At 49.6% G+C, this 13,223-nt stretch overlaps 1 protein-coding gene across 8 annotated transcripts in view; it reads right to left on the reverse strand.

The window, feature by feature from the left end:
• CABIN1 (calcineurin binding protein 1) overlaps positions 1-13,223 on the reverse strand; it is a 1,271,888-nt gene that overhangs the window by 220,956 nt on the left and 1,037,709 nt on the right. For all 8 annotated transcript variants that reach the window (XM_078667788.1, XM_078667793.1, XM_078667787.1 and 5 more), the window contains one exon: positions 9,796-9,892. In XM_078667788.1, coding sequence (XP_078523914.1) covers positions 9,796-9,892 — 97 coding nt within the window. The remainder of the gene's footprint in view (positions 1-9,795; positions 9,893-13,223) is intronic.

The following is a 13,223-nucleotide window of genomic DNA, read 5'->3' on the forward strand; positions in this document are numbered from 1 at the left end:
ACGGCGCGCGCCGGGGCCTGTGTCGGGGCTCGCGTTTTCTGACTGAAACTGAAAGTGGAGCTGGTGGTGGAGCGCGGATATGAGGGCCCCCCCGGAAATGACCGACGAGTAACGCTGGTGCCAAACAACATCGGAAGGAGCCAGTGAGTAGGCCGGCTTGTTACGTGTGGGGGGGGCCTGCGGCGATCGGGTGCGGCCCAGCGGTGGGCCCAAATGATTGGTGGCTCCATCGGCACGAGGAACTGCTGGGCACTGACTGCGGCGGCACGAGTGAGAGGCGGCGCCCGCGGGCCTGAAGGGGGCCCATTACAGCAAAGGAGACGTCATGGTGCCTCCGGCCCCCCCTGAAGAGGGAGTGGTGTGTACTACAACGCGGGCACGATGCCTGTCACACAGCACATTATATCAAGCCTCTGCAGAGACACGTGGGCCTTTCTGATGCATGGCCTTGGGGGCAGTCATATCAGAGAGGAAGGGAACTGGAACGTTGTGGGAGCCATACACGGGTAGGAAGTCGGACTTGGAACATTGCGGCCTGTGAAACACAAACACAACGGGGGAACGCTACTTGAGGGGAAGTGCCTCATTCAAGAGCTGCACAGACTGTCTGCTGGGACTCCTTGGAGTGCAAAACCAACAGTTGATGGACAGAATGCAGAACAATGTCATACATTCACCCCAGTACAGAGATCTGGGCCTAAATCCATCTTTTTTTGCACTCCACACCACCCCAGTTCAGACATGGCCATATGCAAATCAGCCCTGACCCTGTGCCCCATGGGAACAGTCCAGCCCGAACCGCCAAGCCATGTCTTTCCTGGACCGGAATCAAGCATCAATGGATTTAGGCCCAGATCTCTGTAGTGGGGTGAATGTATGACATTGTTCTGCATTCTGTCCATCAACTGTTGTTTTGCATTTGTCACCCCGAGTGGGATGGGTAGGCTCAGACGTGAGTCCCATGCTCTCCACACCACTGGAGTCAAGCTATCCTGGCTGAACACGGCTGATAGCCAGAAACCGGTCCTAGGATGCTTGATTCCGGTCCAGGAAAGACATGGCTTTGCAGTTCGGGCTGGACTGTTCCCATGAGGCACAGGGTCAAGGCTGATTTGCATATGGCCATGTCTGAACTGGGGTGGTGTGGAGTGCAAAAAAACGATGGATTTAGGCCCAGATCTCTGTACTGGGGTGAATGTATGACATTGTTCTGCATTCTGTCCATCAACTGTTGTTTTGCATTTGGGACTCCTTGGAGGGTGTGCTGTGTGGGAGGCAGCCGTGTGGGCCCGGAACTGGTGGTGAAGGACTACACTTGGTGCCCAAGTTCAACATATGAACGGCAGGGGTGCCACGAGCCACAGCCACTGGTGGGAGTGAAAGATTCCTGGAGCGCGCCTTGTGCCCAACGGTTGTTATCGGGGGGGTCTCTCCGGCGGCCCTGTGTACGCCACGGGAACGTTACGGACTGTGTGAGTGAGTTGACACCATGAGGCCCAAGAGCAATGCAGCCACACAGTCTAACAAACTAGACAAGTACGCAGTCCAGATGGGGACTCCCCAGGTTGATGGTGCATCAGGAGACCAAATAGCCTTGAAAGAACCTTCGCTGGCTTCCATCATGATGGCAATACAGACACTGGGCACCAATCTGGAGACAAAAATTGACAAAATCTCCATTGAAGTAAATCTTCTCCGCACCGACCTCAGTAAAACCTCGGAAAAGGCCAAAGTAAATGAATCTGACATCCGAGAGCTTCAAACCTCTACTAAGGCACTTGAACAGCGAGTAAACGAACTGGTTCACCAGCATCGCCAGGTGGCCCTGAAGTTGGAGGACCAAGAAGGAAGAGCCCGCTGGAACAACATCCGCATGGTAGGCGTTCCGGAGTAGTCTGAAGGGCCTAGTGTGGAACTTTTTCTGGGGGACCTGATCCTCACCCAACTGAAGCCTAAGCGCCTGTCCAACATCTTCACCATTGAACGCGCCCACCGCGCACCTATCCCTAAGCCTAAGCCTGGGGCGCCACCCAGGACAATAATAGCGAAAATCCTGAACTACAGGGATAGAGACGCCATCCTACAGGCAGCCAGGGGACCTGCAATACGAAAATGCCACAGTCCGATTTTTCCCAGACTTCACGCTTCAGGTACAACGAGAGAGGTGCTCATTTGCAGGCGTGAAGGCGGCGTTGCGGGATAGAGGTATCAAATATATGATGTTCTTTCCAGCCAAGCTCAAGGTCATTGCAGGGGGCAAATCTTTGTTCTTTACTACGCCATCGGACGTGCAAGACCGGCTTGACAGAGAGTCGTCACGAGCTCCGGACCGGACGGAGAGTGAAAGCTGGAGAAACAATCAGGTCGCATCGCCGGGATCGACAGTCGAGAGGTCGGATGTGGACGGTCAAAGTCAGCACTCTTGGAGGTCGAGGTCAGTCAGCCCCAGATGGGGGACTCTTCGAGAGGCGGCTGGTCATTAGTGGAGATGGACCTGACGAAATGGACCTTTACGAGTGTGGGTCCTGCCTTCTCAGGTGGGTCCTAATCCTCTCGGGACTTGTGGCCTCTGTAGTGATGGGCAGCGACTGTTGGAGAGTCCCCCCCTTTTTTCTTTGACTCTGTGGCACATAATGACCTCTGAAGGGTTGAAACACTGACTAGTCAGAGACAGGCCAAAACCTGATATGACTGAGATCAAATCCTTGAGGAGTGTGAGCTTCTGTAGCAAACTGTTATGCTCTGAGGGGTAGGCGTGGGCGGCGGCTGGAGCTGGGGCCGGCGCACATTTCCCCGTAGGAAGGTTTTTTGGGGAGGGGAAGGTTTTTCCCACTCCTGGTTTGGGATTGGGCGAAAGGCGCTCTGCTAATTGGGGATGTGGGTAGTTCAAAGCCTACGGAGCAGGGAAGGGGGCTTGGTGGGGGGGGGTACCAGTGTTGGGGGATAGGGAGGGGGTGCGGTTGTGGGACAGGGGTGTGGGGGAGTAATTTGGTGGGGTCACACCGAGGTCTGGCACATGTTCTGGAACATGGTTTTGAGAAGCACAGGAACAACTTGGCAAAGTCTAAAGATTATTAGCTGGAATGTCAATGGGTTGGGGGACAAACTCAAAAGGAGTATCATGCTACAGTTTGTTAAGAGACACCTCCCTGATGTTGTTTTATTGCAGGAGACCCACCTGATGGGGAACACGTGCATGCACTAAACAGATGGGAGTACACCATGACGGCACATGCCAGTTTCACATCCGGGTCCCGGGGCGTTGGGATCCTTCTACGCCGCAATTTTCCAATGGTCATTGATCGTACAGATGTGGATCCCATGGGGCGCTTTGCGGCTATCTCAGGGAAATGGGAGGGTCGTAGGCTCAACTTAGTAGCGGTTTACATTCCACCGGGCCTCCAAACGCAATCATACCATGATCTGGGGAAGCCACTGCTTTCCCTCCCAGAGGGGCTGCTCCTCATGGGTGGGGACTTTAATGCTGTGGTTTCGGGTAATGTAGACAGACATCCAGCACGTGACATTGGGGCACGACAAAGGTGGCTTCCCAACCTTATGGAGGCATTCGGAATCATTGACCTCAGGCGCCTCAAACACCCGACACAAAAACAATACACTTTCTTCTCTGGTCCGTATCACACATTTTCACGCCTGGACTACCTCCTTGCACCAATGCACCAGCACGCAACAATCCGAGAGGTCGCCCATCTGCCGCGGGGCATGTCGGATCATTCCCCTCTATGGGCACACGTAACAATTGGAAACCGGAACGTTGGGTGTGTGGCACCAATTAATGCCTGGCACATCAGGGGGGAGGACACCAAAAAGAAACTGTCTCAGGTGATTGATTGATACTTTGAGGAGAATATGGGTACTGTCGAATCGGCGGTCGTCTTGTTGGAGGCCTTCAAGACGGTGCTGAGGGGGGAGGCCCTTTCGGCGATTGCCGGACACAGCAAAGAACGAGAAGCACAGATGGTCACCTTAGAAAACGACCTGCTGGCACTTGAGGGTACTGCGCAGAGTGACAGGAACCCGGACACGCGCCACCAAATCCAACTAAAAACTGCGGAATACACGGACCTGGCCACTGACGCGGAGAGACGGGGAGGGTAGACTATACGACCAGGGAGACAAGGCGGGTAAATTATTAGCATGGCTAGAGATAGGAAACCGCAAGCTCAGAAGGTGGTGGCTGAGCTTAAGGTTGATGAGGGAATCGTTATTACGGAGCCCCACGAGATTGTCAGGGAGTTTGCGACACACTCTGCGGAGAGAGTGGGAAGGACGATATCGCACAAGAAGGCCGCCGACTCCTCTTCTGACTTTTCAGATCTCCTAGTGTATACCCTTCTAGAGAATCTGGAGGCACCCCTTGCCGTGGACGAATTAGTCAAGGCCATTCATGACCTTCGTCCTGGAAAGGCGCTTGGGCCCAATGGTTCGGTGGAGCTCTACAAGCTTTAACCCGACAAGACTTGGAACACACCTGAAGCAAATGTTCGATGAAAGTAGGGAGCAGGGAATACTGCCGAAGAACCAACGCATAGCTACTATCGTTGCTATCCCCAAGGTGGGTAAACCCAAAGAGTCCTGTGCCTCTTATAGGCCGATATCACTGCTGAATGCTGAGCCGAAAATCCTCGCCAAAGTGCTGGCCAATAGGCTTAAACCAGTCCTGAGCACCCTGGTACATCCGGACCAATCGGGCTTTATGCCTCACCACAATACGGCACTTAGTTTGCGCCGTCTCCATGGTGTGTTGCCACCTGCTACACGAGGATGCCGTGATTGTGTCATAAGATGCAGCGATGGCGTTCGACACTCTTGAGTGGCCCTACATGATGGCCGTCCTCCGCAAGTTGGTATTCGGCCCAAACTTTATCAAATGGGTGCGTCTCCTATATATGGAACCACTAGCTCAGGTGGTAGTCAACAATAAACTCTCAGACGTTTTCATACTAGAGAGAGGGACGCGACAGGGGTGCCCCCTCTCACCTCTACTCTTTGCTCTCTCCCTAGAACCACTTGCAGCCTGGATTAGGCAGACCCCCTCCCTGAAGGGGATACTGTGGACAGACAGTTGGGAGGGCAGGATATCGCTATACGCGGACGATATCCAACTTTACCTCACGGCGCTGCATGAGTCCATTACAAGGGCACTGGATATCTTTAAAAGTTTCGGAGAGTACTCCGGCTACAGCATTAACTGGGGAAAATCCCTCCTCTACGTCCTAAACGGCGCCTCCCCTCAGATCCCGTGTGACTGCCCGATCCAAATAGCTATTGATGGCTTCACATACCTAGGAGTCTTCATTTCCAAGGACCGGGCCATGCGGTACGAGCGAAACCTCTTGCCACCCCTACAATGGCTCAAGAGGGACGCCGCCACCTGGAAAAACCTCCCGTTGTCTCTGCTGGGCCGGGCAGCGCTATTTAAAATGATGGCGCTGCCACGGTTCCTGTACGCCCTCCAGAATCACCCGGACTTAGTCCCACAAAGATATTTTGCCACCATCGAGGCCATCCAGAGAGACCTTCTTTGGACAGGAATGCCCCGCATCTCCCTACAAAAACTCACGCTGGGTTGGTTTGATGGGGGAATAGTGCTCGCGGAAATACTATTGGGAGGCGCACTTATCGGCCATCAACCAGGGTACATACTGTGCAGGGAATGACCCAGGTTACGAGATTGATAAATGGCTTCTTCCGGGTGGGAATTTCAAGGTGGCCCTCTACTCAAGACCGGGAAGGTACCGCCTTACGGGACCCACTAAGCACTCAGACCAGCTGTGGCACAAAAGAAATTGGGTTGGGACGGCAGGCTTACCCTCGCAACCCCGCTTTGGGCCTCGGAGAAACTGGGCACTCTTAGCCGCACAAAAGGATTTCGCAATTGGAACCTAATAGGAATATCTTGCATCAAAGACTTGTGGGGCCCAGACGGGGTAATATCGTTTGACACCCTTCAGCCAGATATATGATCTAGCCCGGACGGAACACTTCCGCTACCTACAGGTCCGGCATGCACTTCAGGGCAATATTCCTCCGAGGATGCAACTCCCGGAGTCCTAACCACTCGAAGACAGACTACTTGATGGCCACCTCCCGGAGATGGCCATATCTCTCGCATATAAAAAACTCATTAATCATACCCCGGATCCACTACTAGCTCTGAGGGGGAAATGGGAGGCAGATGGACTCGAAATTGATGATGAAGAATGGCAAGAGGCGCTGGCATCCCCCAGGGAAATAGCAATCTCGGCCAAACTACGACTGATCCAGTTGAAGATCCTGCATAGATTCTATGTCTCTGGCACTAGGCTAGTCCTGATGGGTCGAAGCGAAGATGGACTCTGTCGCAGGGGGTGTGGGGAGGTTGGTACCTATTTACACATACTATGGGAATGCCAGGTGATTCAGACCTATTGGACTCGGGTGCTCAATTGTATGAATGAGGTGTGGGGGGTGGAATAGCGCTCTGAGGCTAAGAGGTGCGTTCTTAATATCTGGGAGCCCTCTGACCTCCCATCGAAAGGCAAACTGTGGGTGACGTTAGGCCTAGCGATCGCGAAGAGGAATATTGCAAGGTTGTGGGGGGCTGTTACACCACCAACGCTCAGCTCCTGGAATAAAGATATGGACTGGACTATGGTTCAGGAGAAGACAGTTTATGTAGCCCGGGGATGTCCACGGAAGTGGGTGGCAGTGTGGTCCAACTGGAATGACTACAGGGGAAATATATGTGAGCCCCCTCTTACTACTCCCATTGACGAGCTAACGGATTAATGATCTCTGTAGAAATATACTTATTCCCATGATTAAATGTGATATGTCAGACTTGTAATTACTGTGATTTCCATTTAGATATCATGTGCCAAATGTATGACTTGTGTGTGACGACCACCTTATTTTGTTCTTTTTGCAAATAAAAAGATTTTAAAAAAAAGATAAAGCAAGCGACGTCCTAAGGAACACAATACGCCTGGACCAATAGAATCTCTTTAATATTTGACCGGTCATCGTTGAAGAGTAGTATGGTGAAACAAATTATATTCTGAAGTGCACAATGTGCCTGGACCAACTTTGGTGGAGATCTCTTAAGTGACCAGCCTATCCGCAATGATAAGAAGTGACTGAACAGAATAGGGTCTTTAGGGGCCCAGTGTAGCCTGAATTAGAGTAAATTCAAGATCTTACGAAATTATAGAGAATGGAAAAGTATCTCTGGTGAAGTCTTAAAGGTAATATACACTGATGGTCACTCAAAGTGAGATGTTGGTTCCCAGCATCAGATCACGGCATGATAACCAGCAGGGCTCATAGTGGAGTGGGGCAGAGTGCACTGGCATAGAGTAGAGCGGTGCAGAGTAAAGTAGAGAGGCATATAGTGAAGTGGCGTAGAGTGCAGTGTCAGAGTGTAATTGTGTACAGTAGATTAGAGTGGCATAGAGTGCATTGGCGTAGAGGACAGTCGAGTGGAATAGAGTGGTGCAGAGTAGAATGCAGTAGCATAGAGTAAAGTGGCGCAGAGTAAAGTGGCGCAGAGTAGAGTGGCATAGAGTTCAGTGGCAGACTGCAGTGCTGCACAATAGAGTGTTGTAGAGAGCATGGAATGGTGTAGAGTGACGTAGAGTGCATTTGTGTAGAGTAAAGAGACAGTGCAAAGTTGTGGAGTAGCGTAGAGTGCAGTGCAGTAGAGTGTGATGGCGTACAGTGAAGTGGTGCAGAGTAGGTTAGCTTAGAGTGCAGTGGTGTAGAGTGTATTGTTTTTGTGTAAAGTGGCGTAGATTGCAGTGGGGCAGAAGGGAGTGGTGCAGAGTGGAAGAGTTGCATAGACTGCAGTGGCATAGAGTAAAGTGAAATGGTGCAGAGAGCAGTGGTATAGAGTAGAGTGTTGTAGAGTACAGTGGTGCAGAGTAGATTACAGTCACTTAAAGTGGATTGGTGTAGAGTTCAGTGGTATACAGTGGCATAAAGTAGAATGGCAGAGAGTGAAGTTTTGCAGAGTATCCTGTCATAGATTGTAGTGGAGTATAGCAGAGTGGCGTTAAGTGCAGTAGCGTAGAGTTCAGTGGTATAAAGTGCAGTGGCGTAGAGTGGAATAGGGAGCAGTGGCGCAGCATAGAATAGAGTGGTGTAGAGTGCAGTGGTGCAGGATAGATTGCCATAGGGTGCATTGGTTTTGAGAAAAGTGGTGTAGCTTGCAGTGGCATAGAGTTACGTAGAGTGGAGCTGAGTGCAGTAGCGTAGAGTATATTGTTTCAGAGTAGAGAGCAGTGGTGCTGAGTTGAATTGAGAGACATGAAGGGGATTGGCATAGCGTGCACTGTCATACAGTGGAGTGGTACAGAAGAGTGCGTAGAGTGCAGTGCTGCAAAGTAGGTTGGCATAGAGTGGAGTGGGGCAGAGGGAAGTGGTGTAGAATGCAGGGGCGAATGCTACAGTGGTGCATAGTAGAGTGGAGTGGTGCAGAGTGCATTGGCATAGAGTTGAGAGGAGAGAAGCGTAGAGAAGATTGGTGTAGAAAAGAGTTCAGTGATGTGGAGTGGCATTTTGTGGAGTGGTAAACAGCAGAGGGCAGTGGCGTGGAGTGGTGCACAAAAAGTGCATTGGCATGGTGTGCAGTATTGCCGAGTAGGGTGGTGCAGAGTGCAGTTGCACACAGTGCAACAGTGTGGAGTAAAGTGCATTGGAATAGAGTGGAGAGGTGTAGCGTAGTGAGGCAGAGTTGAGCGGTGCAGAGAAGAGTGCAGGGGCGTAGTGTGTAGTGGTGCAGAGTAGTGTACAGAGGTGTGGAGTGGTGCAGAATACAGTAGAATGGGGTAATGTGAAGTATGCATAGTATGGTAGCATACTGCCATTACAGGCAACACATCTTCAATTGAAATGACCATTACATTTGCAAACACGCCGTTTTACTGATAAAAGTGTACATCGCACATATGACAATGTGTGGGAATGTCATCACCCAATGTACTGATTTGATCATCAGCACAGTTCATTACAGACATTTAAATGTTGTGTGTGCTAGAAAAAAAAATTGTACAGCCTTACTTAAGCATATCCCTAGTAGCCAGCATGATTGACACATAAATCCTCTCACTTTGAAGTCAGAGAAAGCAAAATAAGAACCTAACTCCCTGGAAGATAGAACCTGACATTTGACCTCTGTCTTTGAATGCACAGCAAATGTGACAAAATATGAGCAAGATTTAAAGGCCTGTTTACAGAAACCGAGTTTGTGGAAGAATACAGTAAATAAGGTTTGGGTCACAGGAGGGACAAACTCGAGATGGACACCCCAGAGCAAATAAAGCCAGCAAATAGAAACCCAGAACATGTGTGTTACAAACCACAAAGCCAATGGCAAGCAACGGTCGGAATGCATTCCTAGGTCAACTCTTCAAATGTCCCCCAGATGTCTTTAGCAAACCAGATAACTGTGATCTAAAAACAGCTAATGGCAAGAAAAACAACTACTCTCAGATCCACCTATAAATAGATAAAAGATAGGTCATAGTTATTAATTTAAGGGAAATCCCTCTAACCCCGCTTTATTTTACTTGATAGTTAATTTGTGAGTGCCTATGTTGTGGTGGATCAAATTAACACAATCACCCATTACCTGACAATAGTGACATAGTATATACCCCAGGATTGTTAAGTGGCATGGTTGCGCTGATTTCAGCATGCCCAGAATAAAGCAATACTACTGGAAGCAGTAAAGGCAAACACTGTCTCCCCATTGGACACAGCTATACAAGTGGTGACTTTCTGATAGGCTCTTACCCCTGTCAGATCATCCAGTGTGTCCTCCAACACCTTCACGGTAAGAACAAAGGCCCGCTGGGCGAGAACCTGTCGATCTGCATCTCGTAAGTACTTCCTGCGGCACAAGGACAAAATGAGAAAAGGAAGTAACTGAGTAGGATGAGAGAAAGGCACACTCATCACCATAAGGGAGAGAAGGTTAAAAGCAATCTTAGTACAACTTTATTAGGAACACCTCGTGGGTATCTATTGCAACATCCCTGAAAGGTTTAAACCCAGTAGTCTTTGTGTGTGACGTACCCTTGCAGACTGGAGAAATTGAAGGAAAAAATTATTTTCACAAGAATAGAAAAATAAGAAGCAGAGCTTTGGATCAACTTCTGAAAGGCAAAGAAAGAAAGGAACTGATGCCACCAGGCATGGGTGGCGCTTAGATGTGGGTCTGTTTGTTACTTCCAGAGCGGAATGCCATTGACACAGAGTCACACTGCGCAACCTGCCATCGCACAGGAGCAATCAATGCTTAAAATGTTATTGATCCAGTCTTGCGCCTGGGAATCGTCACAACATGAGGAATCTGCACCCAGCATTAGAATTGTGCTGCTCAAACTCCTTTAATTCACATATCTTCCTAGAAAAGCACCCATAAGAAAAAAACAAGGGCAAAATGGAGGTAAGCACATAATTAAGGCTGCACAGCTGGAAAAAGTATTAATCTAAGCTAGTATTATCAAAGGTATGCAACGTTTTTTTATAGGGGTACCATTCCTTTTGTTATCTAGAAAAACAACCCAGCAATACCAACCAAACTGAATGGGGACCTAAAAAAATAAATCTACTCCTAATGTACCAAATCATCAATATCCCAAATGTGCCTTTAGCCTTGGCATCTTATTCAAAGCAATAATGTTTTATTAAAGTATGAAGAAAAGACCATGGGGCTGCCTTGCTCATGACTGACAATGGTTTTCACAAACAAGCAGCACTGGCCACACTGCCTCTGATAGTGTGTGTAATTTTTCTTTCAGGAAGTCTCCCCTTCGTAGCAGGCATCCTTCAGGAGCTAGTCCAATTAATGGAACACCTGCATTCCTTGCAAACACTCATAAGGGCTACTACTGGCAGCAGCTTCATGAACATTCAAAGTGAGGTGGAATGGAAAAACTCTGGAATGAAAGAACAAGTTACTTATCTTCGGTAATATCTAGCAGGGCATTTCTTACCGTACAATATCCCTGAGGCATCAGACTGGATCCAGAAAACTTGAGCAGTACCCCTGCACACCAATAGGTGGCACTGATTGGCTCGGGTTGCGGTGGCGCAGTTGTCGTCCATGCGGATGTGACATAGCTTCGTGACAAATACGTAGCCGATATTTATGCAGAGCACAGTACACCTGGAGATGGTCTTTTTCTGTATTGCTTTCCCCCTTCATTTCAGTGAACCCTACAAAGACTGAATCGTCCACCCTTTGTTCTCTGGTGCAACTGATATAGAATGACAGTAACCAGGGCACAAGTCGTAAAAAAAGAAGTGAGGGGACGCTGTCACCGGAAGTGACGTCACGACAGGAAGTGACGTCACAAAAGGTGCCGAGCTCCTCGTCCCAGAGAGGCCAAAGAGTGAAGTCTAGCTGTTTGGCAGGGGGGATGGTGTCCCCCAGGTAAAATAAGTGGGGGGACGCCGTCCACCCACGTGGTACCCCGACTCGAGCCCTGACAGTAACTCCTTAGGTTCAATGGAGACTCTCTTCCTCCGTGAAGAGGTGACGCAGAGCAAAAAAGTCAGCAGCGTGATGGTCTGGCCGTCGTGAAAAGGTGTCCCATCGGCGGCAGAAAAAAGGAACGGGTTGGGAGAACCAGATTGTCTGGGAAGAAGCTGGCGTATGGCGGGTGACCAGAAAGAGACTGGGGCTCGCTGACCTCCTGGCCGATGAGATGGCCATCAAGAAGTCAGTAATGATCGTTTGACGTATTAGAGGGAAGTTATGCATACATTCAAGGGGAGAATACACCAAATAGGAGAAAAACAAATTAAGATTTTGTTGGGGCATAACGAAAGGTCTGGGAGTAAATGTGATGAGAACCTTTCGGAAAACGTGTCACAATGGGTGACTTATAAGGGAGAGTTGGTCTGCCAACCGCTAAAAAAGCTAAGATGGCTTACAGAAACCAATTATCTTGTTCGTTCTTTTTCTGTGTTGGATACCAATTAACCGTGCCCAGCGAAGGCGTTGTCTGAGGACAAAACAAAAACCACCGCTTCGGACAAGGGTGCAGAACATGGGTCAATATGTATCTCAGAGCACTAGGCCACAAATGGGCTCCAGCCAGCCCGCCCCAGATTGAAGCACATTTGCCAAGGTGCTGGTTTTGACCTTGACTACCAGCAGCTGGAGATCCAGAAACTCTGCTGCCCTGGGCATCATGGTGGCAAAAGATGCACCTTCCCTCAAAATGTGGCCTGGAGGGGATGTCATGCCAAAGTCTGGGGAGGTATCCAAGCCACTGGGGTCACCAACCTCCTCAGACAAGCTGTCATCATCAGCATCCTCTAGGGGGACCATACACCTCCTCACCTCCCCTTAGAGGAGAGTAGGGCATATAAAGGGGTAGAAAGTCAACAAACATGTTCCAACGGCAGGCGTATACAGTTTTTATTGCTGGACAGCTGGTTGCCAAGGTAACTTCACAGACTTTGGGAAGAAGGTAGAAATCTCTCAATTGTCACTGCTCAATCTCCAAGCATGAATGTGGAGAGTGTGCAGGTTCAGGTGCACAACTCTCCCCTGTTGTTGCAACAGGAGATCGTCCTGAAGGGGCGGCCTGATCAGAGGGCGGATGCACATGCCCAAGAGTTCGGGATACTATACTTTCCTCGCCCAGTCCAAAGCCACCAGGATAACTTGGGCCATTTGGTTTAAGATCTTTTTCAGAACTCTGGGGAGAAGCGCTATAGGCAGGAAGGAGTATTGAAGTCCTATATTCCACTCAAGTCAGGATGTGTCTGAGTGAGAGCTGCTTTTCGGTTTGTCCGACCCTATCCAGTTAACTAGGGGAACTATTCAGGGTTGCTCCCTGTCCCATTCATATTTTACCTTGAGCATGGAACTTGTGGTACAGAAGATTTAGGCCAATCCTAGGATTAAATGGATAACGTGCAGTTGGAAATAGCACTGTTTGCCAACGGTGTTTTCTGACGGACCGCTTCGACTCGATGGACGCCTTGAGGATAGAGTTACAAGACTTCCAGAAAGTGTATGGTTTCAAAATAAATTACATAAAATCTGAGGGCATGAGTGTAAGACGGGCTAAAGAAGACACTGGGAGCACAGTGCAGGAGGGTGGTTGTGAGTGGTTTGAATGCTATTAGATACACCTTTGTGCCTACAATAGCCCCCAATTATTCGATGCTCTTTGCAAGAAACTCTGTCGCTGGGACTGCCT

This window comes from Lissotriton helveticus, chromosome 11 (genome assembly GCF_964261635.1).
Source record: "Lissotriton helveticus chromosome 11, aLisHel1.1, whole genome shotgun sequence".
NCBI lineage: Eukaryota > Metazoa > Chordata > Amphibia > Caudata > Salamandridae > Lissotriton > Lissotriton helveticus.